This window comes from Alexandromys fortis, unplaced genomic scaffold (assembly GCF_014885135.2).
Source record: "Alexandromys fortis isolate MF-2015 unplaced genomic scaffold, M_Fortis_MF-2015_v1.1 scaffold_118, whole genome shotgun sequence".
Classification (NCBI taxonomy): Eukaryota; Metazoa; Chordata; class Mammalia; order Rodentia; family Cricetidae; genus Alexandromys; species Alexandromys fortis.
Genome location: NW_026068010.1, coordinates 4,096,551 through 4,122,805, shown reverse-complemented (window position 1 = coordinate 4,122,805; position 26,255 = coordinate 4,096,551). Strand labels below are relative to the sequence as shown.

General features: G+C 46.9%; 1 protein-coding gene across 4 annotated transcripts in view; it reads right to left on the bottom strand.

Annotated features, from left to right (window-relative positions):
- Window positions 1-26,255, bottom strand: part of Fry (FRY microtubule binding protein) — a 390,417-nt gene that overhangs the window by 245,013 nt on the left and 119,149 nt on the right. The window contains exon 1 of one of the 4 annotated variants that reach the window (XM_050161916.1): window positions 1,525-1,987. The exons of the other annotated variants lie outside the window; for them this stretch is intronic. Coding sequence (XP_050017873.1) covers window positions 1,525-1,594 — 70 coding nt within the window. The 5' untranslated portion in view covers window positions 1,595-1,987. Of the gene's footprint in view, window positions 1-1,524; window positions 1,988-26,255 lie in introns of those variants that run through there. 4 annotated transcript variants of the gene reach the window in all.

The following is a 26,255-nucleotide window of genomic DNA, read 5'->3' as shown; positions in this document are numbered from 1 at the left end:
CAAACAGAGCTTAAAATCCACATACGGATGTCAAACTTGTTAGGTATTTTTGTTTGTTTGTTTTTTGGTTTGGTTTTTTTTTCCCATTGAGACAAACTGCTCTCTTTAGTGCCCAGGATGTCAAATTCTTTTCACTAATCAAAGGGTAGACAGACAAAGGAAGATTCCTCTGTGAGCATGGAGTATATAAAAAATGAACCCAAGTTAAATGATTTATGGCTTCAACAAAGCAGCAGTATCGCTCCCAAACGTCCCCCCTCCTTGTAAAGAAACAGTCCAGACAAGCCCCGAGTACACAGTGGGGCTCAGTGACCCGGGAAAAATGGCTTCTGTGGATATCATTCTGAGATGCACCCCCAAATATCTCCAAGCAGGCACTCCACGCTTCTCCAAACAGTCCAGCCCAAGTCCCCTGCCTAGGTTTGTTTACATAAAAACAATTTTTAGCTACAGGTCATGAGCGGAGGAGACATGTGCCACCCCTCCCGAGTCCAGGCGGGTTAATGAATGAATATATACCTAAGAAAATACAGAAAATAATTTTTAGAAACAAATTTTTATTCTGAAACAGCCAAGCACCTGATAAGACCCAGCAGTCTCTTTTGTACAAAATAAGCCCAAATCTGATACTGGGGCAGACTTGGCTTTGAAACTGCGCAGAAAAACACAAGGTACTCCTGAGCACCCGAAGGCCTCATCCTGATTTCAACCCAGACCCAGAAGGGCTTGGAGGTTGTCCTTTTGAAAGAGTGGATTGTGGTTTTTTGTTTGTTTGTTTGTTTGTTTGTTTTTTTAAGTATATAGGTCAGAAACGCCACTTCGGAACCCTGGCATTCTGATAGCCTAAGGAGCCATTTGGGTCAGAATGGCACTTGTTTACTTTCAGAGATGCATGCTTAGACCAGAGCAACTGAGATCTCTAGAAATGCAAACGGTAAATAGCATCCTGAACATCATCCACCGGGACCGGAGGAAGAGCAAATGGACCTGCAAATGAGGCTGAGCCTAGCAAAGATGAGTCTTAGGTTTTGGACTGGGAAGCAGTTGCCTCTCTTCAGACAATACCCCAGTAAAACAATTCCCAAGTTCTTGCCACCCTGCCACACCCCTCCGATTAAACTGCACTTCACAGATATCTAGATGAAGCCTGACCAAACCGAATAAACACCAGGCAAGCAGTGCAGCCTGGAATGCCCAGCCTGCTGCCCTCCCCGGAGTCTGACCTGCCCTATCTCTAGAAATTTTAAGCAAACAAAATCTACTGTAATTCTATTGTAGCCTTCGAAGTTGAACAAGGTTAGCTCAGACTCTGATGTTCTGACTTTCACAGCAGATGGAAGGAGAGAGAGAGAGAGAGAGAGGGAGAGAGAGAGAGAGAGAGAGAGAGAGAGAGAGAGAGAGAGAGAGAGAGAGAGAGAGAAACTTCCTCAGCTTACGAACATGTGTCCAGTTCGGATCTGAGTTCTCTAACCTCAGCAGCATCCAGAAAACAAAATAACAAAAAGCTTATGTTCTATTACTCACTGTTACTCCAGGATTTCAGTAAATATTTGATACTGATTTCAAAGAAGCCGGAATCCTGCTGGCTGGCCATGTCTGCCGCATACAAAGAGGACTGGAAGCTGCTGTTGGAGGAGCAGGTACCGGGCGTGGGAGATGTGCCTGTCACAGGTTAGTGATGTAAGCGAGGGTCAGAAGCAAAGCGGCAGGCTCCTCATTTAAAGGACACCGGGAGCGGGATGCACAGCCTCTCCTCTTCCTCCTCCTCCGGGGGCCAGGGCTGGCTTCTTATTTGCTGGGTGCTGATCTCCCTTGCAAGCCTTCCGAGGCAGAGGCCTCAGCGGCTTCATTTCAGAGCTAACATGAGCAGCAATGCCTGCTGCCTGCCTCCGGCCGCCCACATGCTCAGCCACAGCCAGGTACGGTAGCAAGGAGGCCCCACCTGCACGGAGATCTGCTATACCTACCGGGCGACGGCTTCTGGGCTTCCTGGCTGCCCAGCCCGGCAGCCCCCTGATGAGGGATGGGCTGAAGCCCCGCCCCCAGCCCCTGCCTTTCTCAACCTGAGCTCCCACCCAGCCTCCACCTCGCAGCCCCAGAGACGGGGACAAGAAATTTGCCAGCTGCCTGGCGCGGGGCTCCTCAGTGCAGAAAGGTTGGCAGGCAGCGGCCCGGGTGTGCTCGGGCTGCGATTTCCCCTTGTGTCTGTCCCTGAAAATACTCAACTGCGGCACTCTGCGGTAAGACAGCTGCACCCTTGCATTTGGATGCAGTAGCGTTTGGGGAGGGGTGTGTGTGTGTGTGGGGGGGGAATCCGTCAGCCTTGCTGCAACCGAGAAGCCAGACGTCTGCTGGCCTTTCCTTCCTCCTCTACGATGAGCAGACGGGCATCTGCATTTTGTGCAATGCAGGCTTTTCTGAGGGGTACCTGAGCCCCAACGCATGCGCCAGAAGGGAAAGTACACAAGTTTAATCGGCTTGTCTGTGGAACGCCCGGATTCCACCATGGACCGGGTTCTTCGGGTGTCATTTCTAAGAATCATACAGCCCAATACACTTTATTTCACAAGCATGAAGAAGCTAGGACTCAAAGGCAATAGGCTCCTGCCTTCTCCTTTATGAATTCTTGATATCATGTGCCCTGGTTCCAGTCGGCTTTGTTTCGCGTTATTATTACACTAGATGGGAGGATTAAATAAGAGTATTGTATTTTAATAATGACTGGCTATGCTCTATCAGGGTGACGTTTGACAAGTCATCTTGCAAACCACTGTGCCCTCCTCTCCCCAGTACATTTATGATCGAGAGGTTCCAATTATAAATTATGAATATGTAATAATGATTTAACCCCCACCGCAAATGTGCAGACTCCACCCCCCCCAGCCCAAAGCAACAAGGCTTCCTAGTTTACTAACTCATTTGGGAAATGAAAGATGATAATATAATTTCTATGTTTTAGGCAAAGAACTTTCCAAATCAAACTAAGTAACACTTCTAGGAATGATCTAGTTTATCAGCATGTTTGCAAACTCTGTGGGAAGGTGGGCACTGAATCACTCAGTCCCAGCTCAACTTGCAGGGAGGGCTTTGGCCTCCTGAAGTCAGTCCTCGGGCTGGGGTCTTTCTGATTCAGATGCATACTTTGGGGATGAGCTCATTTTCCTTTATCAGAGTCCCTGAGAACGTAGGGGTTCTATGTAAAATAGGATCAGAAGGTTTTCTATGAGTAACTGGGTTGGTACTTTCGCCATCGTAGGAGGCCCCTAATGAACTGGCCTCAGGGGTACTGAGTAAATGCTACCATGGATCTTGGGTCCCTGTTCCCACCTGGCACCCACTCCCTTGCTTAGCCTTTGTTCTTTATTTATATGGTGAGCATAACCAATGCACCCACTTCCTGTGCTTTTTGGAGAGAGTAAATGGCCTTATGAGAAAAGTTCAACCCAGTAGCTTGCATCTAGTACCCCCTCCCATGTTTTACTTACTGAACTAATTTATTATTTTATGCATTGCGTTTATTATGCTGAACTCACTTTTTTTTCTGAGGTAAAACCATTTCTGTGAACTAGAAGGTATATTATTTTTGAATACCAATAGTAATTATTGGGGGACAGTAGGTTGGAGTTGTAATAAGAAAGCACACTCTTCTTTATTGCCTCTCTAGATATTTGTTTGCTTGTTTGTTTTTGAGACAGAGTCTCTCTCTGTCTCCCTGGCTGTCCTGGAACTCACTCTGTAGACCAGGCTAGCCTCGAACTCACAGAGATCCGCCTGCCTCTCCCTCCTGAGTGCTGAGATTATAGGCATGTGCTACCACATCCAGCCTTAAACATATACACTTTTAAAATCTTAGTTTGGGACTTGAGAAATGGCCAAGTTGTTCTTCCGGAGGACTCAGGTACAGTCCCCAGTCCCCACATGGCAATTACTTGGGTTTCTGGGGAGCAGTGCCCTCCTCTGATTCCCACAGGTACTGCATGCGTGGTGTATAGATAAGCATGCAGGCAAAACACTCAGTGCGCATAAAGTAGGAATGAATCAATCCTTTAGAAAAATCCCAACTGATTTTCGAAAAAGCTTTCAGGGATACTATGAACATACTACCTAGGCAAGAATTCCACTCATCTGCATTTCAAAGGGAACCATGATTAAAAAAAACCTTAAAGCTATTTAGAAAAAGAAAATTAATAGCACTTAGTTTTCCCGGTGAAAAGTGAATTGGCTGTCTTGTATCAGGCCCCAATCATGTATCTTACTCCCTTTAAAGAGGATATATATCAGCCTGGAGGGATGGCTCAGCGGTTAAGAGCTCTGACTGCTTGCTCTTCCAGAGGACCCAGGTTTCATTGCCAGCACCCACATCGCTGCTCACAACTCTGTAACTCTAGTTCCAGGGACCCGACACCCTCACACAGACAAATATGCAGGCAAAACACCAGCACACATAAAATAAATACATTTTTAAAAAGAGGATATATAACCTAAATGAACAGAAGAGGCCTTTTGATCCAGTCAAAGGCTGGCAAATCAAAGGGAGTGACACCTGCAACATGCTGGGACAAAACTGCATCCCTTTGTCACCTTTCTCTCCGGGGAATGGCTTATGAAAAAAACTGTAGACGCCTAAACAAAGGCACTTTGAAGTAAAACAATAAAATCAGATCGAGTCCCTGGCTTGCTTCCTAACTTCAATTGTCATTTAAGATGACCTCCAGCCGGCTCGGCTCGCACACCCCTGAAAGTGAAGGCTCGCTCGGTGCTTAAAAGTCTCGGAGACTAGATAGTGAGCAGACACTGGGGGCTGAGAGAAAGATAAGAGTTAAAGTGGAGGGGGCCAGGAATGGTATCAAAGGCTGCTGTGGGTGGGAGAGTATGTGTGTGGGCGGGGGGTGGAGCCCAGGAAGTAGCCTGAGACACAGGCTACATTGAAGAGACCATCTACGTTTACGAGACATAAATGCTTATCTAAAGTACATGTTTCAAAATCAGATTTAATCCTCACTTCAAACCTGCAGGACAGGGACTACGAGTAGCCCACTCTCTAGATGAGAAAACTGAAGGTGAAAGCCACACATCTGACACAGTTTACACCTAGTTCACATTGTCATTGTTGTTATTAACATCATCCCATCACCTTTAATTGTAAAGTGAGATGAGAATCAACTTCCTTAAATAAAGTTCAGGAAGAGATGTCCAGAACCCCTGATAGCTGCTGCCCATGTCCCAGGCTTTTTCCTGGATGAGGAATTGCTCCCCAGGGCCGAGAGAAAGATGCCGCTATTTTTCACAGTCATCTGATACACTGTACAGGTTGTGTCTCTGCAGGGACTCATGAACCCGAGTGGAGGTCGGATGCCTGCAGAGAAAATCCAGCCCGACTCTGCTCACCGTGTCGAGGGTAGAAAGGGCTCTGCCCGTTCTGCTGCAGGACGATGTCAGCTGAGGACAAGGCACAGGTGCGGGCAGGTGGGTGTGCTGGGTGGCACAGAAGGGACCAGTACTCAGTTTTATGAGAAGGGAGTGATCAACGTGTCCCCAAGGTCCCCACTTTCTGAGTGACTGTGCAGGATGGGGGAGGCAGAGGGCACTTGAACTAAATCTCAGACTCGATGCCACTTGCCTTTCTTCCGCCATTGTCCCTGTTACAGCTGCCATCTGCTTCTCTCTCCCCCCCGCAAAAGCTGTGTCTCTCAGCACACAGTCCACACGCAGCAAACATACTAGTGGCTAAGTGAACACACTCCTCGTACCTAGTGAAGGTTACCTGCTAGAGGAAGATGTGTTAACAGAAGCACAGTCAGGGGCCAGCAAGACAGTTCTGCTGGTCAAGGTGACTGCCACCGAGACTGATGGCCTGAGTTTATCTCTGGGACCCACAAGGTGGAAGAAGAGATCTAAGTCTCACAAGTTGTTTGCTGATTTACACACACACACACACACACACACACACACAAATAAACAAATAAATGTAACAAAAGTATAGTGAGTTTATATTTTAATTCATATTTTATTTATGCGTTCCTAGCATTTTGAACAATGCTGTAGTCCCATTTCTTAAGGCTAAAATGTGTGGTCTTAAAAAAAAAAAGTAGACCGGGGCTGAAGAGATGGCTCAGTGGTTAAGAGCACTGACTGCTCTTCCAGAGGACCTGAGTTCAATTCCCAGCAACCACATGGTGGCTCACAACCATCTGTAAGGAGATCTGACACCTTCTTCTGGTGTGCAGGCATACATGGAGGCAGAATGTTGTATACATAATAAATAAATCTTTAAAAAAATAATGAAACATGACATTTTCAAAAAAAGTAGACCAGGAGAACAAAGTGAGGCCATCTGGATGCTTGCCTTCCTCGGAAACCATTCCCAGGGTTTCCAAGCATCTGGCGGAGTTGATTGCATTGGGGTGGAATATGTCACCTTTCCCTGTGGACAGGTGAGTACCACGTGCTTTCACGTCACAGAGTCAGGCAGAGGAGCGATGCTTTGCAAGTAACAAATACACAAAAGCGCTTTATCAAAAGTTGTTCAGCGGTGTCAAATCCCAAGGAGTCTGATGCATGCTGTAGTCCCATGACCATACATCATGTAATAACTGCTCTGAGGGGCCAGCACCACGGCTCAGTAAGAATGCTTGCCTCTAAGCCTGGTAACCCGAGATCCAACCCAGAACCCACATGGTGGAAGGAAAGACTCAACTTCTGTAAGCTGATGCCTGACCTCCAAACATGTCCACATAGGTCAATAAGTAAATGTATTTTAAAAAAAGAAAAAAGAAAAAAAAAAGATCTGTTCTCATCAGGGCAGTGGTGGGCACACACACACCTTTAATCCCAGCACTCAGAAGGCAAAGGCAGGCAGATCTCCACGTTCAAGGCCAGTGTGGCCTACAGAGTGAGTTCCATAATTCCAGCTAGGGATATACATAGAAACCCTATCTTGAAGAACAAACAAACAAACAACAATGACAACAACAAAATCTGTTTTGAGGAAAATTAAGCATCACCTAGATTGAGTTAAAATAGCATGCGCTGATCTCAGTGATGACAAGGACCAATTTCCTTGCCCAGCCCCCCATCATTTTGCAGTGCTGGGGATCAAACTCAGGGCCTTGGACTTCTCAGGCACGGGTTCCACAACTGAGCCATATGCCCACACTGTCATTTTTGTTTACGTGGGGGAAAGAAAAAGAAGCCTCACAAAGAGACAGCCTGAGAATCAAGTGTTGGAATAACTGATAAACTTTGCTCTGACCCATTTTAAATGAAGTGTTGCTGATCTCTTCGAGTTAAGAGACTTTAACTAGGGGAGGCTTGCGCACAAACATCTCAGGACACTACAGGGTCTGCGTCAGGAGTGGGGACCTGCTCCTTAACACCCCGACTATCAGACACAAAGCCACTCAGAACGTGCTCTGTGAGTGTTGGAAACACTGGTTTCAGTTCTCTCCACTATGAATAATTTTCCCCCAACGGATTGAAATACATTTAACTTTTCTGAATGCAAGGGAATTTCATTAAGGCATAGTTTGCTGTTGAGTAGATTCCGACACAAACAAGGAAAATCATGTTTCCTAAAATGGTTTTCATTTTTAAAATAGCAGCAGAGCCCAGTTTTAAATCCCTCTTTACCCAGCTCCTCTGCAAAGGAGTTTTATAAGGAAACAGGCACCAGGACAAGTGAGCTCTCATGGGGCACAGGGAAGTCTCTCTACGCATAAGGCAATAAAAGACCCTGAGAACTGACAGCAGGAAGTGAGGGAAACCGTGATCCATCTCACTTCCTGTGGGCACAGGGACCAGCCCTCCATATACCCGTGTTACCCCAGGTGACAAGTGACGATTATTGAGCACCTAACAGCCTCAGGCTACATTGTATCACAAAGACAAAGCTGAACCAGAGACAGCCTGCTAGGCACCTCTTGGACTGGCCTCGGAATAGCAAGAAAGTAAATAGGACCTCTGGTACCAGGTTGCCTCAGGCTTCCATCCTGAGAAAGGAGAACCGAGCCTCTCCGCAGACTCTGCTGCAGATACTGAATTGTGACTTTAAAAATATCCAAAATGTATGCATTAGAAAGAGGGGGTGAGGCCCCATACGCCAGAGCGGAGTCCGCGCTGGGTACCTATTGGTGTGCTGTCGGCAAAGCCGCCGAGCGTTTCCTCACCTCGGTGATCTTGTCTGTCAACTACAGCGGCTCACATGGTCCTGCTGGTCAGTGAGCACAAGTGTCAGGTGCAAAACGTCAATGGAAGCCTACAGTCAGAGGGGGAGAAGCAGGAGAAAGGGGTGCTGCCTGCAACAAAGGGAGGGGCCCCTGCCATCCCTGATTGCTACTAAAGTAACAGTGTATACCAACCTACACCTATGTATATGTAGCCGTTTATTTTAAAAGATTTTAATATATATATATGCATGTATGTATTTTGTCTGCATATATGTGTATACATGAGCACTATATGCATCTGGTATCCAAGGAGGCCAGGAAAGGGCATTGATTCCTCTGGAACTATAGTTACAGATGGTTGTGAGCCACCATGTGGATGCTGGGAAGCAAACTTTTGCCAAAGCAGCCAGTCTCTGCAGTCCCTAGATTTGTCTACAAACTTACTACTTCTGGCTGTTTAAATGAAAACATGTCCCCCATGGACTTGGGTATTTGAGCACTGGGTTCCCAGCCGGTGCTCTTTAGGGAGGCTATGGAGCCTTTGGGAGGTGCAGTATTGCTGGCGGTAGTACCACACTGGTGGGGTCTTGGAGCGTGGCCCGGCCCCACTTCCGGCCATTCTCTGTTACCTGCTGTGGCCTCAAACGTGATCAGCCAGCTTCCTGCTCCAGCCACCTGCTGCCGCGCTGTCTTCATCAGCGTGGCCTCTAACCCTTTGGAACCATAAGCCTAAATAAACTATTTCCTAAGACGTTTCTGGCCGTGGTGCTTTATTACAGCAGCAGCAGAAGAGCTGATAGGAAACTTACACTTGGCTAGCCGGGCAGTGGTGGCACACACCTTTAATCCCAGGGAGGCAGAGGCAGGCAGATCTCTGTGTGTTCAAGGCCAGCCTGGTCTACAAGAGCTTGCTCCAGGACAGGCTCCAAAGCTACAGAGGAAACCCTGTCTCGAAAAACTAAAAAACAAAACAAAACAACAACAACAAAAACCCTTACACTTTGCTATATTGTAAAGCTACATGTAATTGCACATTTACAGTGCTATCAAGAAAGGCTGGAAAACCAGGGATTCACAAGGCTTACTCTGCTTCTGATTCGGACCTGGTGCTATGATCCTGGGCAGATTATTTCTCTAAAATCATCCCATTGTTTCTGTGCACAGGTGGACATTTGAGTTTTCTATATTTGGGGGTGGGTGTGGGAACGGAACAAGAGGAAAACCGCACTTTGGGTGATAAATTTCACGACTTAATTTCTGGCAACAAGTCCACATTCTTGATCCATTTTGGATAAGGCAGGCGTTCAAGGTATCCGTGAAGGCACACACTGGTTGGTTGACAGGAGAAGCCGGCCCTAGCACTGCAAAATTGGGGGTGGTAGTAAGAAAGATAAATAAATATTGAAGCAGGCGAGTGGGTACCATGAAATGAACGAGGTGAGAAATGAGAGCACTCTCTTCTGCTTAGAGGACATGATAGAACCAGATATCAAGGAATCCCAATAAACCCAGGGTAGATAGAAACAGCTAAGGCCAGGATATCCTTTTGGAGCTTAAGGACAGTGGGGCTAACGGAACTGAAGGTACAGACAGTAGCATGTCCCCTGGGGCTAGCCCTTTGTAGAGCTGCATCAACTGCTCTGAGCATGCTGAGGTTATCTTCAGAGTCTCCCAGAAGGCCACCTGTACATGAAGCTTCCTGGTGCTGAACTCCAGACCCTGCCTTTTAGAACAGGGGTGTGGAACTGGAGAACAGGTCTCAGAAGCTCACACGTCAGTGTCTCCACTGGAGGCAGGGTTCAGATGTTGGAGACTGTATGCTGCTGAGAAGCAGCTCTGTAGGACCGAGAGTCTCCAACAGCCTGTTTTCAGAATGGGTGGGACATCGCCAACCTATGTGAGTAACAGTCCGGGCTTTGTGTAGGAGGGTGGGGCCGTCAGAAACTGGACCAGAGAAGGCTGCTCAGCTCAGAGGCTGGTGGGGAGAGACGTGCCAACTGCCAAGCTTAGCGACACAGTCAGGAGAGCGGTGAGAGTAATGGGGTTTGCAGACAGACAGGCAGGCTGGGTGAGGTCACCCAGAGAAGCCCGAGGAAATGCGGGGGTGGGGGCGAGCATGATCTAGCCTTCAGTGGCGTTAACCAGAAGAAAACCCAAGTTCAGGGACAGATCCTACCCTACAAGCCACAATTCTCTACCTACATATTTAACCCGCTCCTTCTCTCCTATGAGATGCACATTTACACGAAGTTGTCCCATCATCTCAAAGGAGAGTATATGGCGGGGAAGGTTCGAACTCCCAGGATGCTTAGTATGCCATATGCTCCGTCTGGGCAAGAAGCAGATGTGGTAGAGAGCGAGCAGAGGGGCCGTTCTCTGTGACATCCTCATGAACTTCCCGGGTGCAGTTTAGGGACAGACAAGGGGTGTCCTGCTCTGTAAAAGGCCATCCACCAACTCCAGGAATGTACTGGTGGTTTGTCTGAATTTCATCCAAATGTCGTTCCCGCCTCTGGATAAATACAGGATGGGTGGCAACTGCAGCTGGAGAAATACTCCACCCTGTCTCCAGATTTATTTTCCACCTCCTTTTCCCCCCAATTAGCTCTTTGTTTCCCTTCTGAAATTCTGTTTCGACACCAACCTTGCCTATCAGCCCCTTCTCTCTGCATATCTCTCTTCAGACAATCCGCACTGTGTTCATTAAACCACCCAGGATCGAAAGACTAATGGCCAGGGTCCTGGATGTGGCCTGTGCCTGGACCTCCAGGAGGAAGATCCCACCGTGAGCCTTTCTCATAATGAGAGATTTATTAAGCACAAGGTGAGTCTGCGCCAAACACAGCAAATCCTCTCTCCATTGCCTGTTAATCTACTGCGGCTAACGAGGAGACAGGAGTTACGGAGCCACCGTAATCTTCTTCGTGAGGATACGCCAAAGAAATGGCGGCAACTTTAACGGCAATGACTGTCAGTTATGGGGGGGTACCCCTCAAACTGGCCCTGAGCCCTGGCGTGAGACCAGTGACGCCCAGTGTAGCAGCAGATGCCACCCTGAAATCCGAGCAACTACATTCAAATAGCTAAACGCAAGTGGGAAATTTCAACACGATATTTTCTTTAACTCAATAGGCCACAAAATTACCATTTCAGTATGCCGCAGGTATAAAAATTATTAGCGTGACATTTTATATTCTTCCTTAGCTTTAAATATTTGAAATACGCTGTGTATTTTACGGCACGTGTAAACCACAGTCCACAAGCACGCCATTCATAAGTGACTAGTGGATCCTTTCTCTGACAGACCAAGTCTAGGTTCCTACTGCTTATGTACCATAAACCCTTGTGTGTGTAGGGGGGTGGAGTTTGGGGGTCTGTGGATGTGTTTCTGTGCATGCATGTGTGTGCGCATGTATGGAGGCCAGAAGTTGACATCAGAAGCTCTCTTCCACAGCCTTCCACTTAATTTTCTGAGATAGGGTCTCTCATTGAACCTGGAGTTCACTGTCTGAGCCTGCTGGCTCCATGAGCTCCAGGGATGTGTCAGTCTCTGCCCCTAGAGTGTTGGAGAACCCGGAAGCAGGAACTGAAGCAGAGACCGTGGAAGAACACTGGTTTGTGTCCCTGGCTTGCTCAGCTACCTTTCTTATGTAGCCCAGGTCCATCCACCCAGAGATATAGCGCCTACAGTGGGCTGGGCCTCCCACACCAATCAGCAATTAAGGAAATGGCTCACAGACATGCCCCCAGGCCAGTGTGAAGGAGGTAAGCGTCTTTCTTCCCAAGTATGTCTGAGTTTGTGCAGGTTGACAAAAACTAACGAGCACAGTCACCAATTTTATGAACTCATGTATAAGAGACACACAGAATAGGGATGGCCCCAGAGAGGGCAGACTGGCGGTTGCCAGGGGTACTAGCAGGGTGGGGGGAATCAGGCTCATCGGTAGGTGGCTTCCTCCTGGAACGATGGCAATGTGTGAGAGCAGAACCAAGTGGCAGCTGTGTGGCCTTGTGAACACGTGAGCTGCTGACGTGCCATGGACGCGAACATGTGTGTTACTTCACCTCACTAAAGTACTTATTTCTGGGGAAAGCTGGGCTCTCCATGGGCCTGGTGCCCTTGGAGACGCTGCTCCATCTCCACCTAGTGGCAAAAACACCGTGTGTCAGGCTCCAAGACAAAGATGCCTGCCTGCCTGTCACACCGCAGGGGAGATCTAAAGCCAGGCCACGGCCCACGCCTCCAGCGGGATGTCTGTGGCATCTTCAGCGGGATGTCTGTGGCATCTTCAGCGGGATGTCTGTGGCATCTTCAGCGGGATGTCTGTCTCACGAGGGTTGAGATTTTGAACAATGGCAGCTGTCGGCTGCTATGGCAGGAGGGCAAGGTGATTTACAGTGCTGGTCCCGGCATGGAATCAAACTCTCTGAAGCTTTCTGGGGTTGGTTTATCTGTCTGTCCAATGGGAACAAGCTTCCTAGACCACTGTATTCCTAGGCTAATAAAATACAGCCCAAGAAACACAGTCAATGCGTGTGCCTGCTTTCCTTTTCTCCTCGACGGTTAAGGACCATGAGGGCTTACGAACCCCTCATAAGATGCTTTGGTCTTCCAAGAACAAGATGACGGGTGCTGGGGCAAAGGGACAGGGGTCGGTGTTATCTCGGGACCAAGTGGAGGAAAGAAATATCAGGCACAGGGCAGAACTCAGTTTCTTGTCTCCCCAGGAGAAATAGGAAGGTTGTGCTCCCCATTTCTGAATTACCAACATCTAGGGTGATACCAGACACATGTTGGAGTCTAGAACATGCTGGCTGAGAAAATAATTACTGATACGTAATTATAAGGTGTAGTGTGTGGGGGAACCCTGAAAGAGTGGTTGTAGCGGCTTCTTTCTCAACACCCTAAATGCATGTTATACTTGTCTGGGGGTGCGACTTTCAAGTGGATTTTCCATAGATCTCCAGAAACAATAGAATGGTAAACTGCCCCATATAAACCAAATGCTTAAAACAATTGCTCATCAGAAAGGGATACGCTACTATTACAATATTGGCCCAACAGATAGAGATTGCCGAAGCTAACTTTGAAATCTAAACTTGGCTTAAATGCCACATAGTCAAGCCTTGGAAATAAGGAATATGGCACTGTGACCCCCCAGAATGTTCTCCTAGTACTGATAAGTGCGAAGGCTCAACCTTGTTGGCACAAACCATCTCAAACCATCTACCTGGGCATTTGTAAAGAAACATCCCAAACGGATGCTTTTCTTGCCATTAATCAGCCAGATAATCAATACACATTTTTGAATTTCATAGATGGAGAATCTGAGGTAGTCAAATGGCATATCTCTGCAGCATATGTGCACAGTGCCCTTGGAGGCCAGAAGAGGGGGCCCGGGCCCCCAGAACTGGTCCTGAGCTGCTGTGTGAATACTGAGAAAACACTGGGTCACTTGCAAGAGGAGCCAGTTAGCGAGCCAGCTCCCCAGCCCCTGGGTCGTTACTATTCAACTACAAGTCTGTGCCATCCTCTGTGGTACCTAGTAGGATGGTGCACAACCAGGGCCATGGTGGGATGGCACCAGTCAAACCTTACCCCCTTTGCACAAACTGTTCCTACCAGGTGGCCTTATCGTCCCTGGCACACACACACACTGGGAAAACAGTGAACTGCTTGCATTGTGACTGGAAAAACAACCAACCAACCAACCAACCAACCAACCAACCAACCAACCAAGCAGCTGTCATTTCTGAGGACATGCAATGCATGCGCCATGAGGGAGGCAAGCGAAAACGCTGAAAACAAGCCTGGCCCCTGGAGGGAAGCCCACCCACTTCTTGCTTTATCCCATCACCTACTCCCTAGGGAGAGCTCCCGGGTAAAGAAATACAGGTGGAGCGAAGCCCACAAGGGCAGAGCTCTTTGGATCGATACTGGCCCTTACCCAGGCCTGCGCTCCACTTGGGCCATGCAAACACCAGCACCTGCAGGGGATCTCAGAACAGGCTCCCAGATAGACTGAGAGGAGGGGACCTAACAGGGCGGTCCTAAGCTCTTCCATGAAAACATTTGCCTAAGTTCCTCTTTGAATTTCATAAAAGAAGCCTGTATTCACAAGCACCAATGTGTACACATATGCACGTTTGTGTGTGCACACGTGAACACACACACGCACGCAGAGGAGAGACAGACTCAACCAACAGACTGTTTTCTCATGTACTTTTAGTTGACAGCAATTTGTTGTCTAGCGCAGAACAACCATGGGCGGCTTCCTGAGCTGCCAGTGCTAAGGTGAGCACTGGCTCTGTATGGGTACTGCAGTCCCCTAGCTTTCCTTAAAGTAGCTGAGCCCAGGAGCTAGAGTTACAGGCAGTTGTGCCCCACCTGATGTGGGTTAAGAACATGGTTCCTCTTCCAGAGGACCACCTCATTAGCATGGGAATTTGCTATATTCTTTAAAAATGGACAAACCACATGTTTATCAAGGCTCTACTTTGAATCCCTTTATGGTCTCTTGTCAGCCAGTGTTTGCTTTCCGCAGCTGGTTTACATACCTATACACCTGAAGTCGTTTCAGTTTCTCAGGTGGAAAGGAGTTTTGAGAGTGCAAAATTTAAGAAACCCAGGCCTAGTAAAGAGAACTGGCTGCTCTTCCAGAGGACCCAGGTTCAATTCCCAGCACCCACTTGGCAGCTCACAACTGTCTGTAATTCCTGTTCGAGGGGTTCTGACTCCCTCACATAGACATACCTACAGGCAATGTAGATAAAACACAAATAAATAAATTGTGTGTGTGTGTGTGAGAGAGAGAGAGAGAGAGAGACAGACAGACAGACAGACAGACAGACAGGAAAGGTCAGATCTGCCTCTCTTCAAGCATCTTCATGGCTGTCCTGATGCGGCGCCTACCTGGGTAACCCTGTGACGGCCAAGGGTCATGTGACTGACAGTTGATCTGCTTATGTCCTAGGTTTCTGAGTTCGATGACAGCCCTTTCTCTACGCTAGAAAAGCCATTCTGTGTGTGCACAGCCAGAGATCTGAGGTCCCTTTCATAAAATCTTAGGTCCACTAGCAAACGGACCTGGGTGGGACAGACTGAGGAAGGGGGGGGTGAATGCAGACTACCCACTAAACAAAGAAGCCAGGGCAGAGGTGTGCAGCTAGGGCTGAGAGTGGGACCACAAAGCTGGCATGGGCGACTGGACGAGGCCTTCATTGCAGCTTAGGACCACACAGAAGGAGCTGCTGGGCCTGTCTGGGAATGCTGGCAGCGTTCAGATGCATGTGTTCTGCTTTGCAAATGGATTTCTATCTGGTTAAGCCCGAAAACAACTTTCTTTCTCCAACCTGATGAAAGAGACACTTGAAATGGAGTTGACCTTTTAAGATTCAAGCAGATGACTGGAGAGGCCTTTGCAGTAAATGAGACAGCCTGAGGGCTGTCGATTCAAAGTCCAGGGAGACACGGGAAACAGCCATGGGCTGCTTTCCTCTGATAATATTCCTAACGAGGGTCCCTTTTCTCAGGGTGGCTCACCCTTTGGCTGTACGCATGGCGGGGATATAAATATTAGCTCTGCAGCAACAGTAGCGCTATTGAGACCTGTCAGACGCTCCCACCCATAAGTTGGATGAAGGCAGAGGTTTCACAGCGATTGCAGCTGAGGGTGAGGCCAGGGTGGAGGGCACTCAAAACAGCAAAGGGCCTTCAGTCTCTCTAGTAGATGGCTGAGGTCTAGAGAGACACTCAAGGGCAAATACAAGACAGTATTTTATTTCAGAAGAAAGGGCAGACTATTTTGGCCACATCTCCTTGCAAAAACAATAACAAAGAACAACAACAACACACCAAAGCCATGCTACCCAAGGTGTGGAGGCCCAAAAATGTGAACCTATTGCCACCTTGTCTGTTAGTCAGAGAGTTTGGAGGTGGCTCAAAGTGGTCGACAAGGGTGGTTGCACATCCTAACTCAGGCAAGAGGGATTTCTGTGGGGTCTGGTCCCTGACACCAAGGTCAAGTACCTCTCAGGTTTCTGCTGCGCCATTCACTGCCCAGCACAGGGAACTGTGTATCTGCTGTTCACTTGCTTACTGACAGCTTTCGCCCACTTATTTGCTACTAGTTTTCTTAAAACATCATTGCAGAGGACTTTCAAATGAAAAATATTACGCAGCAACATTAGTCAGACTTCAAGGTCTATACATCTCAATGGACGTCTACACAGCTGGAACAGCCGTCCCAGAGCTGTGGGCGGCACACTGGATTTTAGACTCTTACCATTAATTCCACTTATAAGTACTTCACACACACACACACACACACACACACACACACACACACAATGAAAAAAATCAATGACGGTGTTAAAGCTAGAAAATCAATTAGCTTTTTATCATCTTTCACAACTTGTTCTTGCAGTCTCAGGGAGAGAGAAAACCGCACGCTCTCCCTGGCATGCAAATTAAAGCCTGTAATATGCACATTTGTACACATGTAAAGAAACGTGCATGCGTGTGCAGTGTGACATGTACAAAGGCGAGCAAGAGAGGGCCAGTGGGAGGTGGTGATGAGGGATGACCTCCAGGCACAAGGCGCCGATTTTAAGCTATAATAAAGGTTGGACTGGTTTGTCCCCTTACTGAGCCTCCAAGCTGTGCCTGGCAAGAGGGGGTCCTTGGGAGGCTTAGTGAGTGAATGAGTGAAGGAGTGAATGAATGAAATGTGTAAAGGTGAGGGGAGACAGCACTAGGAACAAGTGTCCTTAGAGACTCAGGTTTCCAGACTCAGTGTCAGTCAACAGTGCTGAGCCTTGAGACGCTGATTTATGTCCACAACACGGGCTGGGACGGACCCTGGCTGGTTCCTCCTACAATTCTGTGTCAATCATAAACTTAAGCTTAGGAGCCTGTGCTGTTTCCCTACATTCTTATTCTGAGGCCATAAACTCCAGCCTCAGAGATGGCTCAGTGGGTAAGAGCACTGGCTGCTCTTGCAGAGGACCCAGGTTCTGTTCCCAGCACCCACATAGTGGTTCCTAGACATCCCTTATTCTAGTTCTATGGAGTCTGATGCCCTATTTTGGACCCATGGGCATTGAGCATGTGTGTGTGGTGCATACACACACATGCGGGGAAAACACTGGAGCACATAAGCTAAAATAACCTAAAAGAAACAAGCTTTATCCCCAGAATGTGACTGGAACTGATTGGGTCTTTAGAGAGCTGTTTAAATGAAAGTGGAAGCAAAGCCTTCTTACGGAGACATCTGAAAGCAGGCACGCTTAGTCTATGAATTTGTTGTCTGTTGTCTAGCGCCTCTGGCTAGACGCAAATGCCATGGATTCAGGCACACAATGGGCACCTAGAAACTATGCTGAGCGGGTCAGTTTCCTCGGGATGGTGCGTCTCTCTCATCATAGAGGTTTTTAAGCCAATGACAATGCCATTGAAGAATGTCTTCATTCTCGGTGGAGAGACATTTAACTTATTTTAAGGGCCCTTTTCCCTCTCTCTTTTTTTATGACAGGGTTTCTCTGTGTAACAGTCCTAGCTGTCCTGGAACTCACTCTGTAGACCAGGCTAGTCCCAAACTCACAGAGATCAACCCGCCAGTGCTGGGATTAAAGGTGTGCATCACCACCACCCGATTCAAGAACACTTTTCAAAGTTGAAATGTTATCAAACTGATTTTACTTTGATGATTAAATGACACAGCTATTCCTCATAGGAAAGATTTGTATTAAAATATTTCTCTCAAAACAATTTTGTTCTCGTTGAGGATCTATTTTGCATTTCTTTAATTTGAATGTATTAGCCACACATTGCATTGCCTAATACTTGAGCAAACACAAATTTTAAGTTTATCCAATGTTGTTTTCTTTTTAAATTTTTTTATTTGTGTGTATGTGTGTGTGTGTGTGTGTGTGTGTGTGTGTGTGTGTGCGTGTGTGCGTGCAGTGCCTGTGGGGACCAGAAAAGGGACTGGAACTGGAGATACAGGCTGCAATAAACTGCCTTGTGAGTGCTGGGTGCTGGGAATTGAACCCGGGTCCTCCAGAAGAACAGCCAGCACTCTCAACTGCAGAGCTATCTCTCTAGCCCTGTAAATTGTTTACTTAAAAAACTAGTCCTCTTTATTCTTTTTTTTTGGTGGGGGGAGGGTTGTACATCTGACTCTAGCGCAGTCTCTGATGTCTGCGCAGTTCCCAGCATGAGCTTCAAGGGCAGAAGACTGTGCAGTCTTAATAAATGCCTGATGATGAATAATGAATGATATTAAAAACCATCAGCAGCCCCTTCTCCTCACTCCCATGAGCAGTGGCAGATGGTGAATCTTGGCTGTGCCTGCGGCTGCCTGTAGATCTTAAGAGGAGCCAGCGTTCACAGAACAGCACCTCACGGGAGTCTTATGCAATTTATGGCTATTATTCCAAAGGTTCTTCTTGGCACAAATGTCACTGGCAAATGAGCTTGTCTCCTTTCTCAGAGGAATTCAGCTTTAAAACAGCAACAACAAAATTCCAAACAAACCAGACAAACTTCCAGGCCTTTCCTTGAATGCAAAGGAAAGAAGGACAGGGCAGGGCCCCCTCTCCCAAAGGTGAGCTCCAATCCAAATGTCACAACTATAACCTCAGGCTGGAGAGATGACTCGGTGGTTAAGGGCATCGGGGGCTCCTCCAGAGGACCTGGGTTCAATTCCCAGCACCCACATGCCACTCACCGTCATCTGTAACTCCAGTTCCACGGGATCCTACACCCTCTTTTGGCCTCTGTAGGCATAGCCACACAAGCAGAAAAAAATACCCATATACATAAAATAATAAACAAAAATTTAATAATTTTTTAGTTAAAATTGCAACGTTCAAAGCATAGTGATGGGTAGGCAATTAAACAACACAAACATTCGCTACAAATACTTTTTTGTTTCTTCATCGTTCACTTTGGCAGATGTTGATCATTTACCTACTCCCATAAACTTTACTTTCAACTTGCTAAATGAAAGTCAGCCACTATGTACAGATTGGAAACAGCAGCTTGGGCAACCCAACATATGCCAAGGTTTGTATGCAATACTTTTGCTTTTCTTCTAGCCACTACAGAATACGTATCTTCAGAAAGGGCTATGGCCACTCGGGCGCGGAACCAAAGAGACTACCCCAGCATTGGGTGGCAACCCACTTCAAAAGCTTGCCCAGAAAAACAGGTGATGGTAATCAAACACATTTGTCATCCCAGGAAGCCATGAGCAGTACTCATGGGTAGTGTGGGCACAAAGGGACCAGGAGAAACGTTCCCTTTCAAAGGGAGAACCTGCAGACAATGGGTCTGCCTTGCATGTTCAGTTCATCAGCAAACAGGATGCTCTCAGAGGACGGATGCTGTGAGAACCGTGTCAGGCAGTGCTCATTATTCTGCTCACAGATTTCAAAACTGTTGCTTGACACATTTCATAAAGCAGCATTTGAAGGAAAGGAGTGCCCCAGCCCGCTGCAAAGGCCTGCGTCCGTGTGGTAGAAACCGTAACCAGATTGGGATCCCAGTGTAACCTCATGGACTCACCAGATGGAAAGCGTGTACTCCAGGGCATGTGAGCTGCCGTCCCTGGGTGGCAGCGCCTGCCTGTGTGAAAATTGAGTGTGAACAATGTATACCAGTGCAGCCCACAGCTGAGACAGAGGGAGAAAGTGTGGACATTTCATGCCCTCTTCACACGACCTTGGCACATTATTCTTATTATATAGATGGAGAGGCTGCGGTTTTGTGAATTCCAGGTCACTCATAATAAATGCTTGCCTGATGAGATGCATTTTTTAAAATTTATTTATTTATTAAAGATTCCTGCTTCCTCCCCACCACCGCCTCGGTGCAATGGTTCCATGACTGAATGTCTTATTTGAACCTAATAAAAGAAAGTACCTTTCTGTTTTTCTCCATGGTTTCCAGCACGCTGCCTCTTGCCTTTGCGACGGGCCAGGATAGCCCCTGCCTTTGAATGTCCATTGAATAGAGATTTGCACACGGGTTGGAAACTAATGGGTAGCAGAAAACAAAACCAACCAACCAAACAAACAAACAAAAAACAAGAAACCCAAACAAAACCATCAAAAAAAAATCACATGAGAACCACAGCCTCAATATTCTGCTGTCTGATCAATAGAGTAGATATGTAATTAAAGACATTTAGTGTGCGCTACGATGGGCATTTACACCGGTGACATAGCTCAAGCCACACACTGTGTGTCTGTGTTTATGAATGAGGCACTGTGCCCATTTTAAAGATAAGAAAATTGAAGTTTATCCGTCAGGTTACTGTTGAAGGTAGCATGACTGTGAGTGAGTTTTTATTCCAGTTCCGGTTTGGCTCAGGACCCGGTCTCCCTTTCTGCAATCTTGTCAGTTCTAGCAGATGGGGGAAGGCAACGAAAATCAGGGTCAGAAACACACATAAACATCTAAAACCACCTTTAGTCTCAGAACTCAGGAGGCAGAGGCAGGCGGATCTCTGTGAGTTCGAGACCAGCCTGGTCTACAGATTGAGTTCCAGAGTAGCCAGGGATATACAAAGAAACCCTGTTTTGAAAAACAAAACAAAACAAAAAACAAAGAAATTAAAAATAATTTAAAGTAACATCTTAATAAAAAAATTAAATAATAAAACAGCAGAATGATAAAATAAACATCAAAAGATAATGTACTCTCTCAGCCAGTTCTTGCCTTTGAACCCCTTACTTAGAATGAAGACTTACTGACAAAAACATATTTAAAGTAAACAACCTCTGAGTAGAACATTTCTTTTAAATGTAGCACACAATCAGCACCACATCTTTTAAAGTAATTCTGACCAATTTTTCTCCTCTGTGCTCATTAAAATGCTACCCCCAAGTGCTAAAATTCCACAGTCCTCTGGCTCCCCGGTGACTTATCATCCCCTCCAGAGTCTCACACCGTGTTCAATGACGTCATTGCTTCCCACGGTACTTGGTGATTCGCTATAATTGTTCTAGATACATATTCTATTTCTCCAAATGGGTAGTACATTCTAGGAAAGACAGGCCCTCTTTATTGATTTTTCTGCATAACTTAACCCAAGATCTCGATAGTGTTATAATATTGGAGAAAAAAAATTTAAGATTGATTTTGGTTTATGTTTATGTGTGCATCTGTGTGTGTGTGTACCAAGAGTGGGTGCCCATAGGTACCAGATGAGAGGGTAGGATCCCTGCAGCTGGAGTTACAGGATGTCATCAGCTGCCTGATATGAGTTCCGGGAGCCGAACTCAGGTCCTCTGGAGCCACTAGACCCAGGTGCTCCTAGCTCCCGAACCATCTCGCCAGTCCCTGAAGGGACTGGGGGAAATGGGGGAAAATGTCACCGAGTGTAAAACTGTTGCTGGCACCCTCTTCCTTACGTTGTATTTTGAATGTCAGTAACAAAAATGTCAACAAAGAATTGGCTCCAAGTAGGCGCAGATCGTTAGGTGTTAGGCTTCTTTGGTTTAGTTTGGTTTGGGTTTGTACAATTCAGTAATGAAGAGTCTGTTATCAACATCTTACCAGTGAGGTCTACTAGACAACGGAGAATATTATTAATGAAAATGTTATCGGTCCTTTTGAAATTAGAGCAGATGTCTAGAAGGCTTTCTTCAGTCCACATATCAGTTAACTACCGGACACCGCATTGAACCTTATGGGTCCTGGAAGATGTGGTCTTGGCTTCGGAAGGCTTGCTACAGGCTAGTAGCAAGACGTTGTGGTCACTCCCAGCATGCTGTGCCTGCCATACTTAGTTTTTATAAGAATCACACTCTTTGATAAAATAGAATCAGGTCTATTGGCATTCTCAATGGCCTGTGCCCGTGCTTCTCACTGGGTGAGCTTTTTCAGATTTGGGTTTGGCCATTCAGTGATGGACGATGGCCATATCAGCATTTCACAGGCAGTTGGCGGAATTACTTGAGACTCCACAGGTGTGGAGTTTCCCTGAACAATAAGAACTGTCCTAGGTCCCACCTGATTGTCAACTGATAAAAACAAACTTAAGTCTAAAGATGTGGGTGTGGAATCTGCAGAGAGATGAAGCTGCTTTTGCATAGAACTAATATTTTCTACATTTCCTCAGAAAGCCCGGGGCTTCTTTTATTTGGGTGTGAACAGGAGTCGGTCGATGACTTGGAAAATTGAAGGTGATGCCACATCTGCCTGACATGGTCTGTAACTGCGTCACCATGCACAGGTGGGGCAGCCTTACAAAAGAGGACACGCCAACTCATCAGATTGTCTTTCTGGGCACTGGTGGAAGAGAAGGAACACGCTGGGAAGTATTCACCAGGGACAGTTGTCCTTACCTACCAGGGGCTGGAGTGATGGCTCCACAGTTACAAGCACATGGCTGCTCTTACAGAACTGGCTCCAGTTCCCAGCACCCACTGGGTGGCTCACAACTGTCATTGCAGTTACAGGGGCTCAGATGCCCTCTTGTGGCTTCTGCTGGTACTAACGTATGTGGTGCACAGACACACACTCAGAAACACACACCTATACATTAAACAAACGTTTTTTACAGATCCTAAGACTACTAAAGGGGAAACTTATCTTAGGTGAATATTCTATACACTGATTATTTTGTGGTGTATAATTTTAGACTTTAGGGTATACACTGGGAGGTTTCAGTGGGAACTCAGTCACAGGGACAGTCATGGGATTTTAAGACGCTCAGGTGAGAACATGAAAGCTGGGTGTACAGCTAGACAAATTATTTGAACAAAAGCTACAGATAAAAACATTCTATTATGAAGAAAAGGATGATGAGACCACAAACATATCGGCTAAAATAATTTTAACGCTGCTTTTACAGTCTTAGCAACCCTGACTATTTCTGAAGTAGGAACCATGCTGCTTTTGGAGGCAAATGTAACTTTAATTTTTTCCTTTAATAGAAAACAAAGGATTGCACCGAGTTCAAGAAAGACAACCCCTTCTCATGGCTGCTCATGTGAAAGGCTCCTTGCGTGTGTGTTGGCTACACTGACAATGGACAGCATCCTGGTACACTGACAATGGACAGTCAAAGTGAAATTTGACTGTCCCTGTGGCTCCCAGGTGGAGCCACGTGGCAGGTTCCATATAACTGGGCCACTCTGTCACTCTGTCACAGACTTTCACGATGTCCAGGTGACCAGCTTTGATTTACTGCGGTTTCAAACTCAACTGTGTAACCCACATTCTCAGAGCAAAACGGGGGTCTACAAGGGAATTTTGGCATACAGGAAAAAAAAAACCCAGAATGTTTTAATGTTGGGAAGCATATTCCCCCCTGGCCTCTGATCTGAAAATAATTTATTTTATAAGATTTAGAATGTATCTTGCTGGGCAGTGGAGGCACACACCTTTAATCCCAGAACTCAGGAGGTAGAGGCAGCTGGATCTCTGAGTTTGAGACCAGAAAGATCTATAGAGTTCCAGGACAGCCAGGGTTACAAAGAGAAACCATGTTTTAAGAAACTACACACACACACACACACACACACACACGTATCTCAAGGGCTTGGAGCGATGCTTCAGTAGTTAAAGGCACCAGCTGCTCTTATAGAGGACCAAGATTCAATTCCCGGCACAGCCATCTGTAACTCCAGTTCTAGAGGATCTGACACCTTCTTCTAGCCTCTGAGTGCATCAGGCACCTATATGGTACACAGACATATATGCAGGCAAAACACCCATAAATGATAAGTAAGTTTAAGAGAAGGTATGTCGGAATGCTCCCAGCCACCAGGCTGAGGAGGGATGACCGCACAGGCCTGGGGGAAAAGCTTGCCAACTCTATGCCATCTCTAAGAGGAGCCAGCAAGTGCCTGAGGAACGGCAGTGATGATGTACAACCCTTCCTTCTCCACAGGAAGCAGAACGCAGAGAACTGCCAGATAGCAAAACACAACATTTCAGTTCTTAAAACTAAAAGGAATTAATTCTTTGCCCAGAATGTACCTTAGAAACTTCAAGGATAAAACAGGATTCAGGCTTTGGCAACACAGTAAGGAGCAAGCATAAGCTATGGTTATATTAACAACGGTATCTGCTAGCAGATAGTTTGAGATGGTTATGACTACTACACTTCCCATGCATTTACCAGTGATGAACACAACGCCTGGAAAACCCCAGACACCTTTGAAACAGGCTGGTGAGGAAAAGACACAAGGTTAACCTCAGTGATGGGCGTGAAGGGTCTGTGATTTGGCTGAAAAAACACCACGCATCACCACGGTTTCTTCGCAAGACCTGGCTAGCGTGCTCATCAAATTCACATTGCCACTATAAAAATATTCTGAGTCTGATGTGGTCTAGACGAGCCTGACACACAACTGTCAGGGCATTATCTGACTATAAATTACATTAGAGGAGGGACCGTTGGCATCCTTCCACTACTTCAGGAATTTACCCTCTGGACAGAAAGGAAACTCACTAGCAAAGAAACAGGTCCCTGTCAGCAGGGGGCCAGGACAGGGCTGAGCACCATCACCCGCCCACTCGCCCACTCGCCCATCCACCCACGTGCCCTCTCCCCGGTCACAGACCCTCTGCAAGGCCAGCTCACTGCTAACTCTCGTCATCCATCTCCATTGGGTTTCTTTACTGCAGCAGCTGCTTGGGCAGATTTAAAACAAACAGCAAGCAAGTTACTTTCCTGTTACTTTCTCATGTTTGAATTCCCTTTCTGAGAAAGGAAGAACCGTTGGAGGGTGGCGTTGAGTGTGTCTTGGTGACACAGAGGCACAGGGTTTGATCCCCAGCACCACGAACCACAAAACAAAGACCCCAGTAAGTTGCGGACTCCAGCTCCCAGGAGCAGTTCTAGTTTTTGTGGTTTGTTTTCCTTTTCCTTAGTGTGGCTATGCTGGGGATTAAACCCAGGGCCGTGAAGATTTTCGGTACAAATTACCACCATGTGACAAACCCAGGAACAATTTCTAAGTCCAATACTGTCATCAACCAAAGAGAGAAAAATGCCATTTTACTTACACTGTATTTTTGGTTTCTTAAAATATGGAAACATCCCATATTCACTTATTAAAGCATGAATACATTATTAATAAGTTAATAAATCAAACTGTAGGGACGAGGGTGGTGACTCACTTGGAAAGCTCTGGGGCACTCATCTCAGGTACGTGAGTTCAAACCCTGGGACTGACAGGGTGGAAAAATTAAGGACTCCTCCAGGTTGTCCCTTGACTGCCACCCTCAGGCTGTGACAGGTACCTTCATCGACAAATAAAAGAAGCAGAGTCTATACATCTCAGTGGCGCTGGTCTGGAGAGCCATACAGAGTTACTTTAAAGCCTTTGGTACTAAGGTTTCTTTCTAAAGAACCATATAAAGACGTGCGTTTCTTCCTACGCCAGCTCACTTCCTTGCCACAGAAAACAAGCAGACATTTAGAGATTTGTCTCTAAGTCCACATCCTTCACCCTTCAGGAGAGAGCTCTTGACAAGGGCTGTCTGTTGCAAGGCATCTGTATTCATTCTCTTAAGCAACCCTTTAGTCCCGCACCTCAGTGTCCCGAAGTTCTCTGCTGTCAGGCACCAGGCTCCCAGCTGTATCTATGGTCTATTTGTTTCTCAGAGTGAAAACTGGTCCCAGACACAGGCCAGGATCTGAGAGCCACCTTTCAGTGCAGACTGTGCAAGGAACCACCCCCTAGATACCCTGAAAACCACAGGATGTCAATGCCAGCAGCATTTGGGATTTGGCCTTGGCTCCTGTGACCCTCCCAGACTGGAGGGAGCCAAAGTCCACTGCTAAGCCTGGAAGGGCAAGAATGTGCTTGGCTGTCCCAGCAGAAAATCCAGGCCCTGGGACGCAGGGGTGGGTGGTGGGGTGGGGAGGGTGGGACGAGATGGGTGCTGCAAGCCCATCTGCCCGGCTCCAAGGTAGTGAGGTCAGCAGGTTCCTGCGATGGCAGTCTCTACCTGTGGAGGAGGTCTGCCTTCCTCAAGCTCACTTCAAGTTCCCGAGTCTCTTGGGGAATAAGGGGAGAACCTTCTGGAATGAACAAACCAGGAGCCTCTCACCTCTTCATCAAGGC